Source organism: Schizophyllum commune, assembly GCF_000143185.2.
Source record: "Schizophyllum commune H4-8 unplaced genomic scaffold SCHCOscaffold_8, whole genome shotgun sequence".
Classification (NCBI taxonomy): domain Eukaryota; kingdom Fungi; phylum Basidiomycota; class Agaricomycetes; order Agaricales; family Schizophyllaceae; genus Schizophyllum; species Schizophyllum commune.
In genome coordinates, this window is record NW_026089545.1 from 221,752 (window position 1) to 246,372 (window position 24,621).

At 58.3% G+C, this 24,621-nt stretch overlaps 13 protein-coding genes across 13 annotated transcripts; 9 read left to right on the top strand and 4 right to left on the bottom strand.

The window, feature by feature from the left end:
* Nucleotides 1-201: 201 nt before the first annotated feature.
* SCHCODRAFT_02630436 (uncharacterized protein) lies at nt 202-627 on the bottom strand (the record flags this gene model as incomplete). The annotated part of the gene is made up of 3 exons (XM_050345600.1): nt 202-305; nt 472-474; nt 498-627. Coding segments are annotated over 3 exons (214 nt in total), but the record flags the coding sequence as incomplete, so codon positions are not given.
* SCHCODRAFT_02630437 (uncharacterized protein) lies at nt 480-1,262 on the top strand. Its single transcript, XM_050345601.1, has 2 exons — nt 480-970; nt 1,027-1,262. Exon 1 carries the CDS (start codon nt 644-646, stop codon nt 854-856), a length of 213 nt encoding a protein of 70 aa, XP_050199061.1. The 5' UTR covers nt 480-643; the 3' UTR covers nt 857-970; nt 1,027-1,262.
* Nucleotides 1,263-1,585: 323 nt separating this feature from the next.
* On the top strand, nt 1,586-3,228 carry SCHCODRAFT_02679165 (uncharacterized protein). Its single transcript, XM_003030711.3, has 4 exons — nt 1,586-2,304; nt 2,354-2,556; nt 2,624-2,768; nt 2,822-3,228. The coding sequence occupies exons 1-4, from the start codon at nt 2,080-2,082 to the stop codon at nt 3,083-3,085; spliced, it is 837 nt and encodes a 278-aa protein (XP_003030757.1). The 5' UTR covers nt 1,586-2,079; the 3' UTR covers nt 3,086-3,228.
* Nucleotides 3,229-4,000: 772 nt separating this feature from the next.
* SCHCODRAFT_02630444 (EF-hand) lies at nt 4,001-5,315 on the top strand. The gene is made up of 9 exons (XM_050345602.1): nt 4,001-4,131; nt 4,181-4,284; nt 4,335-4,399; nt 4,450-4,479; nt 4,535-4,575; nt 4,625-4,660; nt 4,713-4,828; nt 4,884-4,930; nt 4,995-5,315. Exons 1-9 carry the CDS (start codon nt 4,120-4,122, stop codon nt 5,180-5,182), a joined length of 639 nt encoding a protein of 212 aa, XP_050199062.1. The 5' UTR covers nt 4,001-4,119; the 3' UTR covers nt 5,183-5,315.
* Nucleotides 5,316-7,806: 2,491 nt separating this feature from the next.
* Nucleotides 7,807-8,528, top strand: SCHCODRAFT_02669176 (uncharacterized protein; the record flags this gene model as incomplete). The annotated part of the gene is made up of 3 exons (XM_003030709.2): nt 7,807-8,120; nt 8,175-8,283; nt 8,337-8,528. 3 exons carry the CDS (start codon nt 7,807-7,809, stop codon nt 8,526-8,528), a joined length of 615 nt encoding a protein of 204 aa, XP_003030755.1.
* Nucleotides 8,529-9,533: 1,005 nt separating this feature from the next.
* SCHCODRAFT_02669177 (uncharacterized protein) lies at nt 9,534-10,522 on the bottom strand (the record flags this gene model as incomplete). Its single annotated transcript, XM_003030284.2, has 2 exons — nt 9,534-9,932; nt 9,980-10,522. 2 exons carry the CDS (start codon nt 10,520-10,522, stop codon nt 9,534-9,536), a joined length of 942 nt encoding a protein of 313 aa, XP_003030330.1.
* Nucleotides 10,523-10,991: 469 nt separating this feature from the next.
* Nucleotides 10,992-11,322, bottom strand: SCHCODRAFT_02509510 (uncharacterized protein; the record flags this gene model as incomplete). Its single annotated transcript, XM_003030283.2, has 2 exons — nt 10,992-11,195; nt 11,251-11,322. The coding sequence occupies 2 exons, from the start codon at nt 11,320-11,322 to the stop codon at nt 10,992-10,994; spliced, it is 276 nt and encodes a 91-aa protein (XP_003030329.1).
* A 166-nt stretch (nt 11,323-11,488) lies between these two features.
* On the bottom strand, nt 11,489-13,137 carry SCHCODRAFT_01314252 (uncharacterized protein). The gene is made up of 2 exons (XM_050341431.1): nt 11,673-13,137; nt 11,489-11,560 (listed from the first exon to the last, which is right to left on the bottom strand). Exon 1 carries the CDS (start codon nt 12,927-12,929, stop codon nt 11,718-11,720), a length of 1,212 nt encoding a protein of 403 aa, XP_050199063.1. The 5' UTR covers nt 12,930-13,137; the 3' UTR covers nt 11,489-11,560; nt 11,673-11,717.
* Nucleotides 13,138-14,496: 1,359 nt separating this feature from the next.
* SCHCODRAFT_02630455 (uncharacterized protein) lies at nt 14,497-16,169 on the top strand. The gene is made up of 4 exons (XM_050345603.1): nt 14,497-15,398; nt 15,460-15,656; nt 15,706-15,826; nt 15,881-16,169. The coding sequence occupies exons 1-4, from the start codon at nt 14,775-14,777 to the stop codon at nt 16,097-16,099; spliced, it is 1,161 nt and encodes a 386-aa protein (XP_050199064.1). The 5' UTR covers nt 14,497-14,774; the 3' UTR covers nt 16,100-16,169.
* Nucleotides 16,170-16,479: 310 nt separating this feature from the next.
* On the top strand, nt 16,480-18,424 carry SCHCODRAFT_02582294 (uncharacterized protein). The gene is made up of 3 exons (XM_050343932.1): nt 16,480-17,742; nt 17,796-17,934; nt 17,988-18,424. The coding sequence occupies exons 1-3, from the start codon at nt 16,720-16,722 to the stop codon at nt 18,332-18,334; spliced, it is 1,509 nt and encodes a 502-aa protein (XP_050199065.1). The 5' UTR covers nt 16,480-16,719; the 3' UTR covers nt 18,335-18,424.
* Nucleotides 18,425-18,530: 106 nt separating this feature from the next.
* Nucleotides 18,531-19,902, top strand: SCHCODRAFT_01155148 (cobW-domain-containing protein; the record flags this gene model as incomplete). The annotated part of the gene is made up of 5 exons (XM_050341118.1): nt 18,531-18,812; nt 18,863-18,912; nt 18,960-19,174; nt 19,258-19,525; nt 19,592-19,902. The coding sequence occupies exons 1-5, from the start codon at nt 18,604-18,606 to the stop codon at nt 19,900-19,902; spliced, it is 1,053 nt and encodes a 350-aa protein (XP_050199066.1). The 5' UTR covers nt 18,531-18,603.
* Nucleotides 19,903-20,098: 196 nt separating this feature from the next.
* Nucleotides 20,099-21,071, top strand: SCHCODRAFT_02630459 (Acireductone dioxygenase). Its single transcript, XM_003030707.2, has 5 exons — nt 20,099-20,414; nt 20,472-20,506; nt 20,559-20,623; nt 20,678-20,805; nt 20,857-21,071. Exons 1-5 carry the CDS (start codon nt 20,196-20,198, stop codon nt 20,959-20,961), a joined length of 552 nt encoding a protein of 183 aa, XP_003030753.1. The 5' UTR covers nt 20,099-20,195; the 3' UTR covers nt 20,962-21,071.
* A 119-nt stretch (nt 21,072-21,190) lies between these two features.
* On the top strand, nt 21,191-24,443 carry SCHCODRAFT_02582301 (uncharacterized protein). Its single transcript, XM_003030706.3, has 8 exons — nt 21,191-21,225; nt 21,274-21,366; nt 21,416-21,499; nt 21,552-21,618; nt 21,665-21,795; nt 21,845-22,978; nt 23,039-23,179; nt 23,230-24,443. Exons 1-8 carry the CDS (start codon nt 21,220-21,222, stop codon nt 24,175-24,177), a joined length of 2,604 nt encoding a protein of 867 aa, XP_003030752.1. The 5' UTR covers nt 21,191-21,219; the 3' UTR covers nt 24,178-24,443.
* Nucleotides 24,444-24,621: the final 178 nt, after the last annotated feature.

Consider the following 24,621-nt stretch of genomic DNA (forward strand, 5'->3'; position numbering starts at 1 on the left):
TGTTTATCAATGGACATCAAGATTTACAGTCTATAGACAGTTGCTCATCACTCCCCTAACTACTTCGACTACAGTAATCCTTAGCACATTATTTAGGAAGAGGCCCTTTTTGGAACATGGTAGCGAGAGCAAGAGCGCCGAAGAAAACAGAAGTAGATTGCTAGAGAAGCCAGGGCCTAGCAACGCCAGTCCGACAATATGAAAAGACAGGGCCGCGTTTCGAACGCGCAAGGGCTCCCGACTGAGCCACCGTGCCGGGAGGGGAGATGGGGAGGATCCAGGAGTGGGGCGAAGTCGGGCGCATCAATATCGAGGTCGAGTCCGCAAGGTGTCCGTGCGAGCAGGTTGACTCCACAGCGCAGTGCTCATCCCGGCTGACGACACACCCGAAGGCATACGGACCGGGGAGGATATTGTCGCTGTGGTCCTGAACCCGGACGACGATTGCGGACGGTGTCGTTGTCGGAGTCGGAGTCGCAGTCGCCATCGAAGCCGTTGTCGGTGTCGAGTCCACGAGGTATCCGTGCGAGCAGGCTGACTCCACAGCGCAGTGCTCATCCCGGCTGACCAACACATCTGAGGACATGCGGACCGGGGAGGACGTTATCGCTGTGGTCCTGAACCCGGACGACGCTCGCGAACTATGCCGGTGTCGGTGTCGAAGTCGCAGGCGCAGGCCGCCGGGGCCGTCGTCCAGCGAGCGAGACCGAGCGGAGCAGGTGATTCACCAACACCAGCGCTTTCCCTGGCTGATCAGTCAGGATTAGGTGCGGACCAGGGCGCGTCTGGCACGAGTGGGCCTGAACCCCGTATGCCGCTCGCTGGAATGCTGAAGTCGAGGGCCGTCGTCCGCTGAGAAGGAGGAGGGATGTGAAGGAGGGGAAGATGGGGATTGGGGAATGAGCTCCCCCGTATATATACCATTGGCGATGGCTGTACCGACTTGCAGCAATAGCTGTGCAGCACTAGACTAAACAAACAAACGCGCTAAGTAAGTGCGCCAAATACAGATAAACAGTCGCGCACCGTTGTCAATGGTCAGCTCGCCGTCATGTTCCCCCGCCTACTGCAGCGCGCTCGACCGTTGCCTCTGCTTGTAGAGCGGAGGAGCAGTGCCAGTAATCGCTAGATCGAGTTCGAAACGCTGAGGATGCGGCCGCGGCAACGGCGGCGAGGGTGACGACCGCGAGCGTTCGGGACAGGCGCTCTGCCCCTTCTCCGCCCAACGATCGCCCCGCGTGGCCTGGGGTTGTGCGCGTGGCAGAGTAGGTTCATGTGGGGGCGGGTCGTGCGTCGGCGAGTGCACAAACACGCGCAACTTGCGCCTTTGCTCCCGCGGACACAGTGCCCCTCCGCGCGCTCCCTGCAGCCTTGCTCGTGAAGATGGCCTGCCGTCTCTGTCATAATCTTCTAGCAAGCAAGGCTCTGTACGTAGAAACTCCGACCGTGAATAGCAGCCTTGAGTGCTTGGTATCCACTTTTTGAAAACTTCTATGTCCGACGCTTGTAAATTGTAACGTGAGTGTGACAGACGCGTTGGCGTGTGACTGCCCATACCAGGAACGTTTTGTTGCTCTTTTGCCATCGTCTACTTATCATCACGGCAGTTATCGAAGGGTTTGTTTGTTTGCAGCTTGCCGGTAGATATCTCACGCTGGAAAGGTATTGCTCACCTTGGTGGTAGGGAGTAGCTGATGCTTGGCTTGCGCGAGGCCGACCCTGAGTGCTCATCATCCCTTCGACTTCTCCGGTCTCCCAGAGCGCGGGCTCAGCAACGATAGTACACAAGCTTCACCCACAGCGCTCCAGACAAGGTCAACGTTGCTAACTTATTGCGACGACAAACACGGTCGCTACGCGGACCCTCGTTATGAATGGTTCCGTCACAAACAGGTCAATCACAATGCTGGCCCTAACACCGACTTTTGCTCTTTCGCTCGCTGCGCACATGTTTGCTCGCTCTTTTGCCATGCCACCTTCGCCTATATATGGAGGTCCATCGCCGATGCTTGTGATCAATCACTCACTCTTCTCATTCTCTTCGCCCCGTCCACGCCACTCCAAGTTTCTACACGCATCATGGCATCCCTCGGCTACCAGCAACTGAACAAACCCTTGCCACAGCCGCCTCGAATCATACTCTTCGATGAGATCAGCGTCTACGTCGACTTGCCCGATCCAGTGATGCAGGACTTCGTCGACATGCCAGATTTGCCGCCCTTGGGCTACGTTTTGAATGATATCTATGTTCTCGTGCAGAACAGCGAGATCATCAACCATTATATCGATTCTCAATTGCGGCCGGTGCGTTCTTTGCGACTCTTCACAGGCTGACCCTAACGTGTACCGACAGATCATGGAAGCCTACACCCCGGAGCACCCCGTCGTCCAATCCTACTCGGCGTATATCTACTGGAGCGCTAGGCTCTTCGACAACATCACCGCTCAGTTCTCCAAGATCTTCAAGCTGAAAGACGAGAAGAAGTTATACTGGGGGCGCCCTGAGTTTAAGCGGTCGGACCGCCACTTGCTTCATTTCATGTTCTCCCTCAATCGGTGAGATTGCTCGTTCATCGACCGCTCAAGACCGGAAACTGATTCTGGTCTGTGCACCGCCTACTAGCGTCCACCACGCCATCAGGGCTCCACTGCATACCCTCGTCGAGCACTCGCATATCTTGACCGAGCCCTTCACGTCAGACTACCGCATCCGCGAGGTCCTTCAGGAACTGCACGCCAAGATCGTCGACATTGACAAGAAGATCTTCGTGCGTGCGCTTCCCTCACCACCCCGACGCTGCTAACTCGCCTTGTCTCGCAGAAATGGGTCTCCATCGCCGAGGAGTTCGCCCTCAGGCGCCAGATCCGGATGAAGGAGCACGAAGAGGAGGAAGCGCGCCTGCATGTCGAGATCCCGCTGAGCGAGGAAGCGCGGAAGGAGCGCAAGGACAAGTACCACAGCGAGACGATGAACAAGCTGTGCGCGAACGAAATGAGTGTGGCGCACGCGGACTCGGTCGAGGTGCTGCAACAGCGTTTGGACCAGTCGAAGGCGACGCGGGCGATGTACAAGAAGCACTATTAAACCTCATAATAGGCCGGCCCTTTCCCATCCCTTTCCTTACTTAACTATTTACTATTGTACTGACGTATCTATTGCACCGCACCCGCACACCTTTGTGGATAGATGGGCAGCTGCGGCCTGCTATTACGGCGCGCAGCCCCCGCTCGCTGATCTGAGACTGTGCGCCGGCGGGAGAAGCGGACAAAGGGTACGTGTACCGCCTCGGGAAGCGGCGATGCCATCATCGGGATTTAGTCTCGTGAACCAGCCTCCATATTACTAGAGTCTGGAGCGGTATGGCGGGTAAGTAGGTTAGAGCGTAGCCGCGGAGTTTGTAATCTGACGTGCCGCGTCACGGCCGGCTGTCTCCGGATTGCCTTTTTGAGCAGTTATGGTTGTCGAATACATTCGGGTTGCGTCGTGCTCGACTCCTGCACTCATGTCGGACCAAGACCAAGTTACGAACTATAAAGAATTTGAAATCGATCAACCTGAACCTCATGTCTCATATGTCCACCACAGCAACGTCCCAATTTCGCCTCAAGGTATGTAAACAGCCAGCAAATATTCACTGAAGCGAGCCGTCACCGTGCATACAGCTCCCTATGGCTATCATGAATACTCACCACCATCTCCCGTCTCTCCCTACGCTCCTTGGCATCCTGCGCACACTCCTCATCCGTATGCGCTTTATCCTCCGCCTCATCCCGGAACACTCTCGAATACGTCGCCCTACTACGCCGTACCCGTCGCGGGTAGCCTGCAGCCTGCGTTCGAATCGCACCTCACATCCAGTAATCAGTCGCCTCCTACTCCTCGAAATACTGGCCCCTTGCCCTCAATGCGCGGCTGTCCCGCGCTGCCGCGCCCGGCATGTCATCGGCACCTTGGATTTTAAACTCCGAGGCTCTGACGCCGGGTATGGCTGGAGACTACATCGGGATCTCGCATCACCGCTTTCCTGTGCTCCGAGGCCCAGTGCCCCTTTTAAGTGCGAGCGAGCTGTTGGCTGCGTCTCCCATCTCTTCACCTCCCATTTGTTTCGTGAACTGAACATGTCTTACGGCGTGCGTGGCCATTGGGTGGGGCGCGCGATCTGAGCTCATCGACGGACAGGGATACGCACCTCCTCCTGGCGGCCCTCCGGGGTACGGTGGCGGCTACGGCGCACCTGGTGGCTTTGCACCTCCTCCGGGACCTCCTCCTGGTGCCGATCCTCAGTGCGTGGCGACAAGTTGTGCGGGGGATTACGGATGCTGAATGCCCCTAGATTGTGGAACTGGTTCAGCGCTGTCGATTCGGACAGGTCTGGCCACATCTCCGCGCCTGAACTTCGTGCGTGGCGTAATCCATCCTGTTTTCCAACGGTGCTGACCTCCAAACAGAGCGTGCCCTCATCAACGGCGACTGGTCTCGTGAGTAACGGAGTGAATGTACAATGTGGCGCGGCACCGACCCCCCATCCCTCAGCGTTCGATCTCGACACCGTCAAGATGTTGATGAGCATCTTCGTGCGTCCCGTGTCTACTCAGCGCTATCCTTACGCTAATTACCCACCAGGATACCGACCGCAGCGGCACGATCGGCTTCAACGAGGTGCGTCTCGCAAGCGCGCGCTAAACACATGTTTTCACCTCCCATCCCCCAGTTCGCCGGCCTGTGGAAGTACATCAAGGACTGGCAGAACGTCTTCCGTCACTTTGACCGCGACCGCTCCGGCTCCATCGACGGCGCCGAGCTCAATCAAGCGCTGGCTCAGTTCGGGTGCGCCCCTCTTGCCCTCCCGCCCACACCACCTCGCCGCTGACCACCCTCCCAGCTACCGCCTCTCCCCCCAGCTGCTCGACCTCCTTCAGCGCAAGTACGGTAAGCTACCTTCGCTTTCTTTGTTACCTCTCCACCGGATCGCTTACTCGTCCTCCCCGGGGAGTCCCTGAAGCCGCCACCGCTGCCGCGGCTCACGGTCCGCCCCCGGGCATCTCCTTCGACCGCTTCGTGCGCGCGTGCGTCGTGATCAAGCAGCTCACCGAGTCGTTCTCGCGCCTGGACAGTGACCGCGATGGGTGGATTCAGATCAACTACGACCAGTTTATGGAGACCGTGCTGAGCTTGCCGTAAAGCTGGTAGCCCTTGGGTCGATAGGCCCCGAACTGCTTCTCACAGATAGCCTGTATATGTATGACCGCTCGTAAACTGTATCAATTTGTGTATAGTACGCGCTAGTGTGTATATTCAGTTTTGTGGCTCGTTCCTTGCCAGTTAGCAAGTGTGACGTCACGGAGCTCGTTTTCTCCAGATTAGGAAGGCTTTGTTGCTCCAAAACGGTGCTCACTTCCCGCAGGATTCCCATGAACGCGAGCGCAGCGCAGGCTTCTGACCTCTGAAGTCCCGATATAACTGTGATGGTCAAAGTTAGAGCAGGATACTCCTTACGCAGCCATCAACGAGACGACGCAAGTCAAAGTAAAGGAGTGTGTCACTGTCCGGTGGTGCTTCTCAGCCTTCCCTCACCGAGAGCTAGCTCGGCTGGGAAATTCCGTCTGGATCTATCTTCTATTCAATCTCCGTGGTCATTCAGGCTGAAAGAGGACTGAAGGCCGTTGCGATGTCCTTGTGGCCAAATTTGGCAGTCCTTGTCGGGCCGGTTGCCTCACCGGCGTCCGCCACATTTCTCTCTTCCCGCCACACTTTTCCGGATAACAAATCTTTTCCTTCCCGCGCTCATCTCGATCTGATGGATTCAGCCCTTCGAAAGCCCATTCACTCGCCAGTTATGGCATTCGGTCGTCCACATTCGGCAGGAAGAGCACAGCCGTGCGCGCGCTCGACAGGAACCCCCGGTACTTGACAATAACCTCACCACGCGAGCGGCGTTCGGAATGTCATCTTTGAGAAGGCGCGCGGGGGTGCGTGGTCGTTAGGCGCGCGCGGCTATTGTACTCATGTGTATTTAAGCGCGGCGCCTATCCTTCGACATACAGAAATCTCACGGAGTTCCCTCGGATCCCCCGTAGATCGTCCTTCCCCGCTCGAACATACACTCTACCATGGACACTGGTACTGCTGCCCACGCTGCAGGCCCCTCGGTCTCGCTATCCTCGGGAACGAACAGGCGCCGCAAATGGTTCCGTCGTTTCTGGCGCCGCTCACCGCCCCCTGCGTATCCTAGGCACATCGCCTCGCGCAGGAAGTGCATTGTCCGCAAGCTCTTTCGTCGCTTCACTAAGAAGCGCAGGCATATCTCCAACGACACCGTGATCTCTGCGTTCCACTCGTCGCGCATCAGAGAGATCGACGGACCGGAGCTGATCTTTCCCCAAGAAGAGGATGAGCACGCCGCTGGTGCCCCGATCACGGGCCCTTCTCGAGACGAGCACCCCACCGTCGCGCACTCGCGCACCTCGCAGACGCACGCGTCGCACCCCACCAACGCGCTTCCCCATAGCTCGCACCCGATCCGCCGAGACAAGAGCCTTCCCCCCACACCGAGGGCGACGAGGGCGTCTGCGAACACCCATATCACCTTCTCTGTTGATTCCCGCCCCCCTTCGCAGAGGTATGGCCCGCAGCTCAGAGTGGACAGGACCCTGGCCGAGATGAACCAGCGTGTGACCTGGAGGGACTCAGACCAGCAGGCGTCGGGTGGTCCCCAGGCGTCAACGAGTGGTCGTTGGGCGTCATCTAGTGCTCTCCAGCCGACGACAGGCCCCTCCCGCACCGAAGCCACTCTCCCTGCGCCTTCGACGTCTGCGCGTCAGCGTCCAAGCAGCGCGCCGTCGCCTTGGCACCTGGCACCTCGCGCCCAGCCCACGAATGCGCATTCGCGGCACACTAGTATGCCCGTGCCTCAACGTCCCAGCAGCACTCAGCGTCCTCGCAGCGCAACACCGCCTCCCGCGAACCCTCCAGATGCTCCCCCACGACCCAGCAGCGCTTCGCCCCGCCCCAGGAGCGCCTCGCCACAAGTTTCCCCGCAACATTCTCTGCGCCGATCGTCAGGGCGCATTCTGCAGGAGCGGACCTCCCAGACACCGGCAGTCGTGCGCGAGGGCTCCTCTCCTGGACCGCCCTTGGCTCCTAGAAGTCAGCGCAACAGCCCGCCGCCGAACACAAGCGGTCCGTCTCGTGGTCACAACGACGCTCTCCATGTCAGCCATGTGCAGCCAGGCCCCTCGACGTCGACGGTGAACCGCTCAGACCCCACGGCGATGTTCAGCACGCCGCCTCCTGGGTCAACGGGGCAGACGACGCCCGACCCGCAGCAGAATGCCTCTGCGCCGAGGGTCGTGTTGGATCATCCGAGTATGGCGCCCATCAGGGAACTCGTTGCAGCGGAGCTTGAGGCTTTACGGGAGCGCGTGGAAGAGCATGGGCGCTCGCATGAACCCAGGTCGTCTGTACGCGCGTGGGAGCCGAGTCGCCGGAGTCGTGCCACGACGCACGCCACCCGCTATATGCCGGGGTCAGCGACGCTGCCCACTGGTCAGCACAGGGTCGGGGATGAGGGAGAGGAGGTTATAGAAGATGGTGACGAAGGAGGTGCAGATGATGAATGGACCGACGAAGACGAGACCCCGAGGGTGCCTGCTATGACCTTCGGTGCCGCGCAAGCCCAGGCGACGCGGCGCATGGCCGAGTCCGCCCGCCCCCAGCCTCCGCTTCCGCAGCCTTCGCCACCGCAACCTGCCCGCCAAGTCGAGGAGCCCATCCTCCAGCGACCCCAGCCTCCTGGCCCTGGGGCGATGGAAATCGTGGAGTCGCCGCGCAGCTCAATTGCCATGACTTTCTACCCTCGCTCTCCCCTGCTCGATACCCCGCTGACGCCGCCCGAGTTCAAGCTCTCGGAGGTGCCCGCGGGGACGCAGGACGTGCTGCGCGAGGCGGAGCATCGGGCACGCGCGCTCGGCGGGGGCGAGACGTTGCAGGTTATCGCGACGCAGGTGCACGCGACGCGCCGGGTGCTGACGAAGTACCGGCACATCACGGTGGTCGTCGACACGGAGGCGAAGCGGAGGCACACTACTTCGTGGACGGACGGGGTGCAGCTGATCAAGAGGTACGTCCTTTTGCTCGGGGACCTGATGTTCGTTGCTGACCTTTGATTGTGCAGTATCTGCGAAGAGATCCTGCAGAAGTTGCGGGACCCCGCGAACGCGCGCGACGACGAGTGGCTTAGCAGGCGAAGGCAAAGGCTAACTCGCTATCTGACGCAACTACTAGTGCGTCTGTCTCTCTGCACCCGCCTATCTCATATCTGACTGTCGTCGTATAGAAAGCCACGAAGGACATCATCGCGGACAAGCGGCGTGAATACGAAGTCCTCATCAGAATGTATAATGAGCGGAAGAACTTCGTCTTCGCCAACATCCGCGCGATGGAGGTTGACTACGACGCTCTGAGGGAGATGCGGCACTGGTGTGGAGTGGAAGCAGCGCGGCGTTATGTTCGGCAGGATTATTACTGACCCTGTTATGGGTGCACGCCACGACGAATAAGGATGACTTTTATCTACTTACGACACGATACGAACTGCTACATCCCGATCCAGTACGATACCATATAATGGCAATCTGCAGACGATATACGACTCGATGGCTCTAGCTGAAAGTGACCGACATTCGACAATACCGCCGCGAAAGTCGCAAAACGCGATAGGACTTGGGGCCGTGGGGAACGCATACTGCGAGAGCGGAACAATAGCTTTGGACTCTTTTTTTATCGGTAGGCGGTGTGTGCATGCCCTGCAGCGAGCGATGCGAAGGTTGAACTTGATGCACCGTAAGATTCTGGACTGGGCGCGTGTGTGGTGCGCGTGACTTTTCATTCGTTGTCTGGGAGCACCGTCCCAACTGGGAGGATTACTAACTCAGGGCGGGAGAGACCTTGCAAGATAGTGCAGGAGATATAGCGGCGCAAGCAACTCAGCGCCTTCATCGCACGCACCCACCTTCTCGACGTGGACCCTCTCACCGTTACAGCTACGACTTGGCTACAACCGTGCCCGGGTAGATAATTTTCCGACTAACCAATAGTATAGTATGACATTGTGAACATGCAAAATACAGTAGATATTCTTATTTGATACACTAGAGTAGGTCTGCTCAGTAATTTATGTACGGTCTAGTCCGTAGGTGACATGATGTTTCCGACGAAAGATATGAGTAGAATTTGAGAAAGCTCAAGAATATTATGAGGCTGAGGAGTTGGAGTAGGGATTTTGGGCGAGCGCAGGCGCGCTAGACCCTGTCCAACTCCTCAGGTCACCGAAAGACATTACTAGGATGATGGATAAATTATGCACCGAGCCAAAGAACTTATGGAAAGATCTTAATGGATTGTAATAAATTATGGAGCAGACCTACTCTACTATACCACCTCAAATACATAGTACAATGTACACGCCAGTCTCACGAGCCAGATCTACTCAAAATCAACACTCGTAACAAGGAATATTTACGGACAAGCGTACCTAATCAAGGCTAAGCTCGAAAAGCACTTCCAGCGGCTTCTGCTCTACAAGCAGTTGCTCACTTGCGCGCTGCGGAAGCCGGATCGTCTTCACCAACTTCTTGCGAACGTGAAACTCGACGCGCTCGCCGTCGTGCGCGATAAAGGTCTCCGCAGCAGGTTTTTCAACACCACGGTTCCTCTCCAACGAGAAGATCTCGTGGCGGTAGAGTTCTTTGTCGTCCGTTGCGAACATCTTGAGAAAACGCGGCTTCCGGAGGACCTTGCCCGTCTTGCGATCCACGACGTTCCAGCAAACAGTTCGATTGTAATCCATGTGTCCGGTCCAGAGGCGAACGAAGTAGCTTTGGCCCGGGAGGTCAATTTCCTGGACAGATGGATCGTCCGGCTCGGGGCGTCCCTAAGCCGTGTCAGAGAAACGCTAAGGGCGAAGCATGCATGACTCACCCCGATCACATCGACGACGCGCGCCTGGCCATCCTTCACACACTTCAGCCCAGCCTCGACGCTCCCGTGCTTGAACTCGAGGACGAGGTCCATGAGTTCGTCCGAGAGGCGATTCATCCACATCCCGCTGTGCGTCATGCGCACGGGCTGCTTCTCGTACGGCGTGTTCTCCGGGATGGCGGCCTGCGGGGGCAAGTAGCTGTACACCTTGGAGTAGTAGACGGGTGGCGCGTCAGGCGGGAGAGTGCCTTCCATCGCCTGCTTCATTCGCGCGCACGCCGCCAACCACCGCGCGCGAAACTCGGGGGTGAAATGAGACAGAGAGATTTCGAGTTCTTCGGGGGATAGGAGCGGAGGTGGAGCGTTCTTGGGAGGGGGCCGTCGGGGCGGAGGGGCCTTGTAGTCCGGATGCTGCTTTAGCCACTCTTTGAGCGAACTGCGCGGGTGCCGTTCATTGTCCGGATGCTGCTTCAGCCACTCCTTGAGCGAGCTGCGCGGGTGTCGTTCATAGTCGATCTTGAATGAGGAGCGGTCTGCGGGCATGATGCAAAGTAATAAAGTCTAGCGTGTAAAGGGGCAAGTAGGCGTTCAAATCCAAGCCGCGTTGCGGGTCAAAGCGCGCATCTGATCCCATCGTCGTCACGAGATCCTGTGAAATCCCCGCGCATGTGCTGCGGGAGTCCCGCGAGTTGTCACCGCCAGTGCTGCCGCGCACATACTGTATCGCGCCGATCTCTGCGTCTCCCACCATGCCGCGCTGACGATATGATATCTTCAACTCGTCCTTTCTTCACGAGATTGAGTTTCTTGGACTTTTCATCGCTGGCGCTGCTTGGTCATAACAAGCATCAACAAATACAATCAGTCCTGGTTGCACTCTCCCATCTGGAAAGGGGGGAGTGCACTATCATCACATTCTCGAATACCTGACTGGATCGTGAGTACAATAGTAGTCAAGCATTGTCGTCAAGGCGTAGCAATACGTGCCGTAAGGTCATCCTTTCTTTCTCGTTCACCACAAGCTTCTCCGACCTGGAGCTCGCTCTGCTTCCTCGCTCAAGATATGCCTCATCATCCTAAACTCTTCATGGTCCTCCTTCAACGCGCGCGTATTCTCGCTGAAGAGTCGCTTCTGCTCGTGCCAGACAGCACGGGCCTCCTCGAATGCGCTGTTGTGTTCGCGCTGCTTATGCTTGATGATGGCCTCGGTCGTTTTCTGGTTGGAATAGGTCAAGCAACACTGGAAGGAGACGTCTGAGGCTAGGGCGTACGATAATCTGCAGCTCATATCGAGCGAGTCGCTCCTTGCGTTTGCCGAGATAGTCGGGGGCCCACAGGTGCATGTTCTCGCAGTCTCTGAACTTGCGCTTGAGCTCGTCGCAGGTGCTGAATGTGCGTGAGTAGCGACGCGTCGGACCACGAGCATGGGACGCACCTCTTCACCAACCGGACCCAATCGAGCCACTCCGCGGTGTCCTTGCGCTTCGCGTCTGTGTCGACAGTCAACGTAATGTACCGGTACCTGTGCAGCACCGTGCGTGTCGAGTGCACAAGACCTCCGATATCCTCCAGCTGCTTTTCCTTCATGGCCCAGTCATTGCTCGCAAGATAATCCGCGTCGTGAACCTGACCAGCAGCCTCTTAGCCTTCAAGATCACCCACACACACACACACCCACGAACTCACCTCATACCTCAACTTCGCCCTCTCGGCCACATCCGGCGCCCCATACTGTACATCATGCAGCGCCTGCTTCGTCCCCGCGGGGACGGTCCTCAAGTGGAACTCGTATGCCTCTCGCAGCGGCTCCAGCGCGGGCCGCCCGGCGGCGCGCATGTGCGCGATCGAGTTGCGTGGCGTCAGGAGGTGCTCGAGGCTTGCGAGGCGGGGGGGCTGGGGGCGGTGGAGGGAACTGACCACGGAGGGACGAAGGGAGCGACCCCCGGGTTGGGGGAGGGCGCCCTCCGCAGGTTGGGGACGGGAGCGACCCGCGGATTGAGGGCTCCTCGGTGGGGGCGCAGGCTGAGGCGGCACCTCCTCCGCTCCGAGGCTTCCGCGGTCGGTGGGCGGCGTGGGCATGCCCTGCGGGGAGCGATGCGTTTGACTGAGCTTGTGATGCTGCGAGCCCGCTGAAAGACGCGCGTGCGGGATAGGATGTCGACTCCTGAAGAAGAGTCGCAGACGGATCGGCCATAGCGTGCAGCAAATAGGATGGGATGGTGGAGGGGCGTTCCGCGGGGCGCCGCGGCGGCGAGGTATTACTATCAGCGCTGAAGGAACTGCTCTCGGCGAAGGCCGGGTAGTCAGCGAGGGACGCAAGCTCCTCGAGCGCATCGAAGAAAGTCTCGTCTTCCGTGTCGTCGTCCGCATCGTCCTGCTCCTCGCCGTCGGTGTAGGGCACGTTCAGCTCCGGGCCCTCGGTGTAGGTCGAGACGTCGCTCATGTCGATGAGGATATCTTCGTCGACCTCGACGACAGTTTCCCCCGCCGCGTGAAGAGTCGCACGCTCGCCATGAAGAGCCGCGCCGTCTCTGTGAAGGATCGCCCTCGCGGCATGCAGGATAGCAGGCTCGCTGTGCAGGAACCTCGCATCTGCTTCAATGGACTGGATACGAGCCGCGAGATGCTCGGGCGGCGCGCTGATCCCAGATCCAATCCGGGGCTGCTCGAGCGTCGTCTGCCACGACAACCGACTTGCAGGCGGGGACGTGCTGAGGACTGCGGTGGAATCAGGATGAATCTCCGTCGATGTCGGTACACAGTTCACGACCGAGGTGGAGATACCGTTCGCCGTCGAGGTAGAGGGGCCCGGCGACGCGTCGTTGGATGGAAGGACAGGGCCATCAAGCTGTGTCGACGGCGTCCGATCCACGAAAACACGTCCCGACGACCGGCGCAAGGAAGGAGGGCGAGACGTGGGTGACGGTGCAGCGCCGGGGCTAAAGTCCATGACGATGATCTACGAGCGAGTTGGGGGAGCTGAGGGAACTAGGTATCGTTGCTGACTCCGAGGGAGGATTTGCCGCCTTTAAGTACCGATGAGACCCTTCACGCTCTCTGAAAAACGACATTCCGGACGCCGTCCACGCGGCGAAGACATTGTCTAGCGCCCAATCCGTACATGAAGCGCTAAGGTCCAGCATCGGCTTCCTGCGCGTGCATGCTCCTCCTGCCATGAGTAGAAGAGTGAATGGGCATCGGAAGGGTTCTACGGAGGTCGAAAAAGCAGATCTATCAAATTGAGATGAGCGTGGGGGGAGAGATTGGTTTTTACAAGTGTGGCGCACGGCCGGTGTCGGCCTCAATTGTACCCAGGGCCTCGTAATAATCAAGCAAGGAGTGCAGGGTGATGTTGAAATTTGTGCGTCAAAGAAGGTCCAGATATCCATCATGAAATCGAGAAGCAAGACGGGTGTCAGAGGCACTGCTGGATGCGGTCTGAATGCCGTACAATCAGGGCGAAGACAAGATGCATCGGTCACCATTGTTCCGCTTCGGGCAGTACCCGCTCACGTGCTGCGTAAATACGATCATGACGGTGCTCTTTCCTGGTTTCCGCCTCGTCGTCTGGGTGACTGAACACAGGGAGCTAAACTTGCCCAGAAAACAATGAGTCACATTGAATCGAGATGCGGCAACTTTGTAGCCACCCCTCAAAATTCGGATCTGGCCTGAGGATGCTTTGTTCCACTGAACGGTGCCTACGGCCATGGCTCCTCGGGGAGGACTCAATTCGATTCTTTTCTGCTCTCTTACCCGCCGCCCTCAGCTTGAGGGTTTGATTCAATTACATTGAGACCGGGAATGGCTTTTCCAGATTCAAGCTTCCGAGTCCTGGCCGTGCGCTTGTGGCCAAATTAGGCAGTCCTTGCCGGTCCGGTCGCCTCCGGCGCAAGCCGACACCACACCTAGGATAACCAACCCCTCTCCCCACGCTCATCTTGATTTGATGGACTCCCTTCCTCGACCTCCGCAGAACCCTTCCGAAGCTCATACAGTCGTCCACTTACAACAGGATGACCAGGCGCGAGTAGGGGTGCTGGACCTGCCCAATCCAGCATCGATCAAATTGATCATGGCTATTGCCACGCCTATATTCCATGCGTTACACAAACTTCTCGCCAAAGCTCAAATCCCCGCGCTCATATATACATGTGACGCGGCGAGTAGCAGGAAAGGCCACCTTTATGTGTGGTTGTGCTTGCGCTGCACGTACTGCCCGTAACGGAACAATGGTTATCGATGCTTCTTGTCTTCGCCCTGGTTCAAGTTGTACGGCGTACCACAGCACCTCTGACGCCCGTCTCGCTTCCCGATTTCATGATGGATATCTGAACCTTCTTTGACGCACAAATTACAACACCTATCATTACGAGGCCCGGAGTAAACCCGAGTATAGACGGCGCTCGACAGCGTAGAGGTAGCCCCCGGCCGCTAGTATCGGGAGACGGTACCCCGTATGGGAAGGCTTGTGGTCGTCTGAGCGACCGTCGCCGGCTCCCACGTTATTGTGCGCCCACATTCGAAGTCGGATATATGTGTGAGCACATCGCGCATATCTCACAATCTTCCGTCCTGCCTCATCCCTGCGTCTCTTCGAACTGACTCCCTCGCCGTCCAGCTGTCGCGCTTCAGAGTCTTCTTTTGACTCGTACCCTATAGCTCCCGGAGAGCGCCCTGACTGCCTTGAGTGCACGCACCCACGAGCGGCCTTGCGTCAACGACTACGCCACATTTCGTGCAGCCTCCACCTTTTCTTGCCGGCCGCCACAGAACTGCCCCTCCATTCGTCAAGATGTCTATCTTACGTACAAGCTCGTCGCTGGAGTCGCTGGACGCCAACGCTCGGCGCGAACACGACACGAGGCGCGCACCCGCTGCACCTGAACCCGCCCGCGCCACGAATCGCACTTCACGCGAGCCAAGCAGGGCGCCTGCGCGCTCTCGCGCATCCAGCTCTGGACACCCCGCACGGGCGACGGCGCCTCACAACCGAGACGAGCATCCTGCCCACAATGTGGCGCCCGACGAACCTACTTTCATCAATTACAACTCGACGCTTGAGATCCCAGTCCAGAGTCAATACGATGGATCGCCGGCCGTGTTTCCCGATGCCCACTCGCATGGAACTCCTGCTCAAGCTGGTCCTTCCCGCTTCCCGAGGGCAGCCATCCTGCATCCGCCCCCTACGCATCTGTACCCATCGCCCATGCAGAGTACTCCCTTGGAGAGGAGAGTCATCCCCGAACCTCTTGGTGATGCTGGTGACATTGAAGAGTCTTCGGCCTCGTACCCACCCTCACAATCCGACATGTCATCCACGGGCTCGGGTGTCGCAGAAAGGCTCTCACTTCCCCTGAAGCGCGACGCGCTGACGTTAGATGGTATACAGATGCGGATGTACGCGGATGTGTGGCAGGTGAGAACTCAGTATTAGCCATTTGTGATGCATAGGATATAGACGCTAATAGAATATGCAGGTCCTTCCCAAGCACATCGCCAAAAAGCACGCGCCCCAGCTCGATCCCTGGCGCAAGGCCACTTTGAACATCTTAGAGTCACTCATGCGACTCGACTCCCTCATGATCTCGTTCTCGAGGGTGCGGCTGCTGGAGCCGTCCGACAGAGGAGATGAGATTGCGGCGAGGTATGCGCGGTATGTGGAAAGGTTGTATAGGTATGTTCGCCGACCGTGGCTCATGCAACGCGCCCTGACGACGATACAGAGTCCTCGCCGCCCTCGAAAAAATACCTCGAGGCCGAATGCTCGAGGGTGTCCTCAACATTGACAAAGCCATGCTTGAGAAGAAGGCGACCCAGGTCATCGAGCTGGAAGGCAAGATCTCAGTACGTTCTTATCCATTGCTACGGGATTGAGCTCAGCTTGATGTGCTTTCGAAGCGTGAAATATACGCCTTCGCCCGCCACCACTACCGCCAGCACGAGGCGAGAACTCAAGCACAGATAGACGCGCGCACCGCGACTTGGAATGAGGAGAAGGCGCGCTGGTCGCAGAGGCTGCAGGCGGGGAAGGAGGAGAGGGAGCGGATGAAGAGGGAGAATGAGAGTCTTGGGGAGTTGATTGCGAGACTGCAGGGTGCGGGGATCATTGCGGCGTGAGTAGGTCGGTTGGCGTGGTGGTGGTGGTGGTGGTGGGGAATGTGCTTTCGAATCACAATTTGGTTACGAGTATTGTAGAAATGTGTAATAACTCGTGTTGTGTCTACTACTTATGATATCATAGAAGTCAACTTGACAAGGTAGATTTCCGCACAAATCCGCACAGATAGACTGCCTTTTGAAAGACGTGGTGGTTGCCAACGAGCCACGCGCTACGCGGTCACGAACTTTGAGCGACGCGATCAAATGTTCGTTCTTCTTTACGGCCATCACCTCACGCTCAGGGGACGAACCTGTCGCACTCCTCTACCTCCATACGCACAATTTTCACCGCCATGAACAGCTTTGCTATGAACGCCATGGTCCTTGTATTCCAACGGGGATACACAGATCTACAGGAGCTGCATAACCTCGCACTCGAATTACAAAAGGATGGCCCTGACGACAACCTTGAAAGCGCTCACGACGAACCGCAGCGCTCGCGTAAATCCAAGTTCGCACGGGCCGTGGCTCTCTTCAATAACTCCTTCAGTGCCTACATACAACTCAAACCTCCGGGGATCCTTCCTTATCACCCTGGCTTCCTCGATGTCGTCTTCGTCGGTTTCACAGCGTTTTCGATGCTCTGGGGCGCTGCCGCGCATCCGGAAGGCGCAGCCCTCGCTCCCCTGCTTCGTAACCTATCCTCATACATGCTGAAGTGGACCGCCGTCGCCCATCCCGCCCGCCGTCGCCTTGCTCGCGCTCACCAGCGCGATGTCCAGTCGGACGTCATCCACATCTCGCAGGTGTACCTCGCCATCCTCGAGTCGGATACGGAGAATGCAAAGGCGTTCCTGCACGCGCATCCGGATCTGCTCGCCCAAGTCCTCGAGATGTGGGTCAACTTCACGCAGTATGCGGCGCTGCCTGGCAAAACAGACGATATCGGTGGGCGCGCAGCCTATGTGATCGCCACGGCGGCATATCACTTGTATGAGGTGCTCGCGGATGCAAATAAGTCGCCGAGCGACGACGATATGGCCTTGTTCCTCGACGCGCTGCGCGATGCGAGAATCACCAAGCGCTCTCTGTGGCACGCCATCGGGCCGCAAACCCGCACGCTCTGTGACCTGTACCTCGACCCCGTAATCGCCCTCTCCACCTGGAAGAACCACATTCAGTGGCTCACCGCCCTGATCCAGCTCCCCGATTTTGCCCCTTCGAGGATCCCTCGCGAGGTCGTCGCGTCCGCCGTCGCCGCGGCCGACTTCTGCCTCGACAAGAGGGAGAATCTGGCCGCGTGCATCGTGCTGCGCTACATTGCCATCGTCTGCGAGGTCGCCCGCGATAATCGGCCGCTGGTGGAGGCCATCGAGGAGGGCGTTTTTGGCATAGTTTACGACTTGGACAGCGTGTCCGAGAGGGTGGACGCGACGCGGCTGGTGATGTGCCTGTGCAAGGGGCTGGCGCACGCCAAAGTTCTGCGCGCCTTTCGCAAAAAGCTGGATTTTATGCCGCCCTCGGAGGTCGACCAGCCGAAGGGGAATACGCGGACCTGGCGCACCGTGATGCTCACATATATGGTACAGCAAAATTTGTACAACGACCATAGTAAGCGGCGGAGCTGGAGGTTCTCCATGGCTTGCTCGAATTCTTCTGGTGTGAGCTAATAGTTCTTGAATGATGGCAATTCGCAGCTGAGACCAACTCCTAGGAAGGCCCACACACCGAGCATGTGCGACTCTGCGCGTGCGGTGAAGCGTTTTACTGCTCAGGGAGCTGCCAACGAATGGCTTGGGATAAAGTGCACCGCTACGAATGCTGCGCCGCAGATGGTCCGTGGGGTCTGCGAGGTACGACTTACAGAATTACCCATGAACACGCCAATCAATAACCCTCAATATAGGCGCAATCTCCATCGTCGATGTCGCCTTCTTCTACTGCGTCGTCCGCGCGCACATCATGTCCGTCAAGGCCACCCTAGGCGGCTACATTTACAAATACTTCGAGCAATGCAAGAAGGAACCCCGACCCCTCGAAGGCCTCATCATTGTCTGCGACTACGCCCAGATGATGCCGAACCCGCACCATAGTGTGATCGCGCGCGCCCTAGACATGAAAAGGCATGTCAATGATCATGATATCATTCGCGGACACGTCTCTGCGGAGGCTATCTTTTACATCGGGAGGACAAAGGTCAGGCGGAAGATGCCATTCTCGTATCCTGTAAGTTACTTCTGTCCTGCGCTCTGAGGTGCCTTATCTTGGTGTACATCTCTTATACCTACACTATACCTACTTATAATTGTTCTATACAGTATGACACTCCAGCGCGCTGTTCTGCTTTCTTGAACCTGTCCGTGGTCGGGAGTCGAACTGGAAGCGGCAGACCTTTCAAGAAGGGTCCGATTCTCACGGTTGATCTAGGCGCTGGGCCGGGACCGAGAGCATCTTGCGTCCTACGCTCATCGTCTTCATCTTCCTTCCTCCGTATTTCTCTGCCACCTATATCGGCTACCCCCATGACAAACCAGAAACCCATTCCCATCACTGTTTTCACTGGATTTCTTGGCGCCGGGAAGACATCCATCATTCTCTCCCTCCTTGAGCATCTGCCCAAAGGTTACCGCGCTGCACTGCTTAAGAACGAATACGGCGATGTGGAGGTCGACAGTAAGCTTGCACAACAGTCTAGCTTGACTGCTGTCAGCGAGATCCTGAATGGATGCATGTAAATTGCCACACGGTGCCCCACCTTAACCCTCGCTAAACACCATCCAGGTGCTGCGTCCTTGTCGGCCAGATGCAGAACGCATTGCTAGAAATTAGAGGTGAGCTTGCCTTCTCAAACCTAACTCCCAACATCTCACCATCCCAGACAAGTACAGGCCGGACCGCATATTCATCGAGTGCAGCGGCTCGGCATTCCCCGCCACGCTTGCGTTCCAGATCCGCGAGCTCGAGCGGCAGACGGGGGGCGATTTGAAGCTGGATGCGATTATCACGGTCATCGATGCGGAGAACTTTGTGGGCTACGAGGATACGTCGCCAACTGCGAAGATGCAGGCGAGTTATTCGGATGTGATTCTTATTGTGGGTAGTTTTCCTCCGTCGTTTCTTGTTCTTTTTTCCGTTTACTAAAGTCCATCGCACGTCCGCTAACATCCTACCCACAGAACAAATGGGAGCACGTCTCCGAGCGCGATCTCGACATCGTCTACGACCACCTGCACACGCTGAACGACCTGACGCCCAAAATCCGCTGCAAGGGCCGCGCCGGCGTCGACCCCTCGCTCATTTTTGGGCTCGACACGCAGCTGTTCAAGGACGGGGCGGAGAGCTTTGGCGACGCGGCGCACAATGACGAGGTGGAGACGGTAACGGTGGCGTCGGCGCCGCCAGAGCATCGCCATGAGCACGGGCACGAGCATTCCCCGGAAAAGTGTCAGTGCAGGAGCGCAGGGGCGTGTCGCTGCGCGAGCGACGCCGGCTCCTGCAAATGTGGTGCAGCTGGCTCGCCTCCTTCCGTGGGCTCACATGAGGGATCGACCCCATCCGTCATCGCGCCGAAACCCATATCCGAAGGAACCCTCACCTCTGCACTCGGGGCGCTCTCTCGCGAATCCGTCTGGCGCGTCAAGGGATTTGTTGACTTACAAGACAAAGGACCGCATATCCTGAACTGGGCGTTTGGGAGGTACGATCTGGTGCCGACGTCTGTCGCGGGGCCGGGGGTGAAGCTCACCGTGATGGGCGAGCGCGGGGAAGTGAAGCGCGCAGCGAGGAAGCTGGCTGCGGCGTTGGGAGCGGAGCTCTACTAGGTCTACAAGCAGGCGAGAACGTATAGCTCAGACTATAGAAGCTTACGAACTGTAGAGTATTCATAGATGACCTGATGGTTGTTTGGCGGCCAGACTTCTGCTCATGACCTGACGAGCAACATTCACGCTCGGCGATGATGGTCTGCCTCGCACGTGGTGAGGTCCGCCCCGGGCCGGGCGATCATGGGAGAACGGCCGTACCCTTGTCCAGTTCCCCCATCATCCTACTCATTCCCTAGGCCTCTTACTCCTCCTTCACTCACTCACTCCAAACTACCGCACGTATCCACGCCATGCGTGCCTACTACTACGACAACCTTGAGGGCGACCAGCGTCTCCTACACGATAGCCCGCCCTCCACGCCCGTATCCCCGGAGCGACTGAAGGAGCTGAACGTCTACTACAAGAGGATACCCGTCTCCGAGCACGAGAGGGAGATACCAAAGATCATGGCTGAGCGTGGGTACAAGAATATGGATAAGATCCATGTGTCGAAGGAGGGGTTGGGGGAGGTGAGCACGGTGGCAGCCAATGGGTATTACGAACGTGACTAATGGGCGGATTTGTAGGTATACGAGGCGAAGATCAAAGCATTTTTCGACGAGTGAGTGAGGGATGGTGCTGTGCTACTGCTTAGCTGATCGTCACGCTGCTAGACACTTGCACGAAGACGAGGAGATCCGGTACATTTTGTCCGGCGCAGGATTCTTCGACGTGCGAGGTATGTTCCCGCCCGCACTGCCCTTCGCCCTCGTCTCCTCACTATCCTGCGCAGAGAGCCCAAGTGACAATTGGATTCGTCTCGCAGTCGAGCCGGGCGATCTGCTCATCATCCCGGCCGGCATCTACCACCGCTTCACTACAGACGTCAAGGACGATATTCAGGCCTTACGGCTGTTCCAGGTATGCTAACAGTGGTCGCTCCTCGTATTGAAGTCTCATCGCCATCCCCAGGATGCCCCGAAGTGGATAGCAATCAACAGGTCGCCAGAGACGGAGAAGAATGAACATCGCATCGGGTACCTTCAAAGCATCGGAGTTGCGACCGCTGCTGCGTGAATCGAGTGATCATCTTCCTATATATTCGTCGTGTCTACAGCTTCTGTACGAAACCGACTTGAATACGCGTATCCCGATGTATCTGTAGGCGAATATATGTGCTTGTACTCGCTGTGTCGACGGTGGAAGGGAGCGGGGAACGGAGATCCGCCAGCGGATCACTAGCGGATGGTCGGGCCGAATTCCCACGTGTGCGTCCTCCGCGTTTGCAAACTTTGACAAACAAGCTCTTGTCTGAATCCGTCACTCAATGCCGCGATGAATGTAAGTCGTCTTCGCCGCATCGCGCCCGGTCGCTAACCCGAGCGGCAGAATCTTCTACGGACAATACGAGAGAGGGAGAGGCAGAATGGGTACAGCAACACCGACCTCAAACGAGTGCTAGCCGACGTCAAGGCTGAGCGCGTGCGTGCCCGATGTCTGTTTACTGTTCGCGAGTCTGATGTCCCCACAGCAAGCTAATGATACGGGCAAGCTCGCGGATCCCTTCTATGAAGCACTGGATGGAGTCCTCACAGAGCTGCGAACGATGACCATGGTGCGTTCCCCGTTGCTTGGACCTGCCATTGTTCTCATGCTATTGTTCTCAGGATAACCGCGACGCGGAGGCGTTTCTCAAACCCGTCGGGAAGACGGAAGCGCCAGACTACTACGAAGGTGTGTCTCCTGCCCTACCACCTAGCCACTCGTCTAATGGCAGCAGTCATCCAGGAACCGATGGACCTGGGGACGATGGTCAAGAAAGTACGCAACAAGATTTACAAGAGCAAGCGCGAATTCAAGGATGATCTTGATCGCATCTGGGACAATTGCTTCCAGTACAATGCCGCCGAGGTGCGTCCCCCACCCCGCTCATCCTGACCGCCGTGTTCATGGTCTGCAGAACCACCCACTCCGCAAGTGCGCCGCCCGCCTCAGGGCGAAGGCCGAGGTCCTTCTTCAGAATCTCACAGATCGCAAGGAGCGCGGCGATCCCGTCATACCCCCTGAACTCGTATATACCCCAGCGAAGACGAACGGCGTCAACGGCCATGGCGCCGCCGGTCGCAGCCACACCGCCCACAGTCGCACACCTGTGCCCGTCGCGCGGCGCCACACCCCAGGCGCCGGCTCCCGTCTCGCCGCAGGCCCTTCCAAGCGCGGGGGAGACCCCTCCAAGCGTGGCGGCAACCCCGAAGACTTCCCCAACGAGCCCGCCGTGCCGCGCACGATGGACGGCATGTCCGAGTTTAAGCGCCTGGACGAGCAGCTTGCGGCGCTTGACTCCGCGATTGAAGGCAAGCCCGGATCGTCGTCAGCGATGGCGGAGCGGCTGCGCGAGCTCGCGCGCGGTGCCACACCTATCCCCGGCCTCAGCCTTTCAACCGCCACGAAGCGCAAGCTCAGCGACGAGGCGAATGTGGACTCACCGCCAGGCAAGCGCCCTCGAGAGGGCCTGACCGATCAGGAACTCTATGACCAGGAGCAGCGCGAGCTGCACAATCTCTGGTGGCAGGCAAACCAGAAATCCGATCTCCTGCTCGGCAACGGGCTCCCACCCATCACCTATGCTACCTCCATCCCGGCACGCAGGCCCAAGAAGAGGAGGCGGCCACCAGCACCGCCGCCAGCCACGGCGAACCCCAAGTCCCTGCTCTCCCTGATGAACAGCAACATCGCCACCATGCGCCGCGTGCGCACGGTAAATGCGAAGCTCGCGGCGCTCGACGGCGAGGGCGATCCTACACCCGCGCTGTCGCCCGAGGCAGAGGAGGCGCGGGCGCTCGCGTCCGAGCAGCCCTGGCGCGTACCCACTCGCGGTGGCGGCCGACGCGTCGGCGGCCTCGAGCTGGGGCAGGAGAATGCGGCGGCGTGCATGACATGGATGACGCGCAAGACGCTGGAGCACACGGGCTTCCAGGGCGCGTCGAAGAATGCGCTGGACATGCTGTCGGACGTGGCGGCGGGGTATCTGCTGAACGTCGGGCGCACGCTGAGGTTCTTGTCGGACAAGTTTGGGAAGAAGATGACGCCGGAGGTGAGTGGGGTGTAGTTCTGTGAGGGATAAGGAATGTGGTTGGCTAACGAGGCCGTGCAGGAAATTATCCTCCATACGTTGTTTGAGAGTGGTGTGTCGGAGGTGCAGGATTTGGAGAGGTATATTGCGGACGACGTGGAGAGATACGGCGCGCGGCTCGCCGACAATGAGGCGAAGCTCGTCAGGGCGTATCGCGAGCGGGTAGGTGTACGGCCGCGGTGTCATGGTGTATTGCTCACGCTCTCGCCCAGGTTACTGCTCCAGATGGAGTTGTCGTTGACGAGGGCCTCTTCGACGAGGATGAAGACGAGGAAGAGCTCGACCCGCTCGCGCGCGGCGACCTCGCCAACTTCTTGGGCGACGAGGACGACTACCTCGGCCTCATCTCCTCCGGCATCGCCGCCGACCTCGGCGTCACAAGCCTCACCGTGCCCAGCCGGCTTATGCGCGGAAAGAGGGCGCGCCCTGTGGTCGCCGCGCAGGCGCGCGTGCAGGAGGAGGATAACCCGCACGCGCCGCCGCCGCCGTTCGTGCCGCTGGACTCGAATACGGTCGAGGATCAGATCGGGCTGCTCAAGCCGTTCTACGAGGACCGTATCCGTACACTGCGCGCGCCGCCTCCGGCAGCGGCTGCTGTACCAGCTCTTCCGGGACCGTCGATGCGTCCGCCTGCCCCTCCAGCGCCTATACCGCCCGTGGCCGCCCCGGTCCCTCTTCCCCCACCCATCGCTGGCTCTTCCGCCCTGCCCAACACTTTACCTACCTCCATCTCCCTGCTACCCACGCCCACCGCCCGACCCGACCTGCCTCCCCCGTCCCCTACCCACCCCGTCGTCCTCCCCGACGACCCGCCCAGCCTCGCACAGACCAAGATCGGCCCCCTCGGGCAGATCACGCGCAACGCGCCGCCCAAGAAGGCCGAGGTCGCCGCCGCGAAGCGCGCCGAGAAGGCCGCGAAGAGCGGTAGTGCTGGTGCTGGTGCTGGTGGTGGCGGCGCAGGGGAAGGAGGTGCAGGGAAGAAGCGGAAGAGCGACGGCGAGGAGGGGCCGGCGCCGAAGAAGCGGAAGAATATGGGGATTGGGAGCGGGAATTGGAAGAGGAAGAAGCCGGGGGAGCAGGGGCAGGTCGGACAAGGGCAGCAGGGGCAGCAGAAGCAGGCGATGGCGTATCCGGCGCCTGTGGTTGCTGCGAGCGCATAAGTTCGTCACTGTTGAGAGTGCTATACCATACTCCCTGCGTTTGTTGCACGCCGTCATGGACGGAACAGTACTTATTTCTCGATGGTACTTATTGTTCATACGCTATCTCGGTGGACGTACAGTGCTGTCTTCGTTACTTTCAGTGTTTTGTTACCCTTTCCTGTTCTGTGTGTGTAATTGGATCTATTTATGACAGGGAAGTATACCCTGCTCAGTCTATTACTCCTGCACCTCCCTCGCAGTTAAGCATGGGCACAAAGCTCGATTGCAATTTTTGGGCGTCGAATATGAAGCAGGGGGCTGTCTCGCGCAAGAATTCCTTGCCGTCTAGCGCTTGCTATGAAAGCACGGCCTTTGGCCGGGGACAGTACAGCTCATGACTGCGCGATGCCCTATGTGCGGGAAATAGGGAATTATCCTGGTGAGTCGAGCAACACACATGTC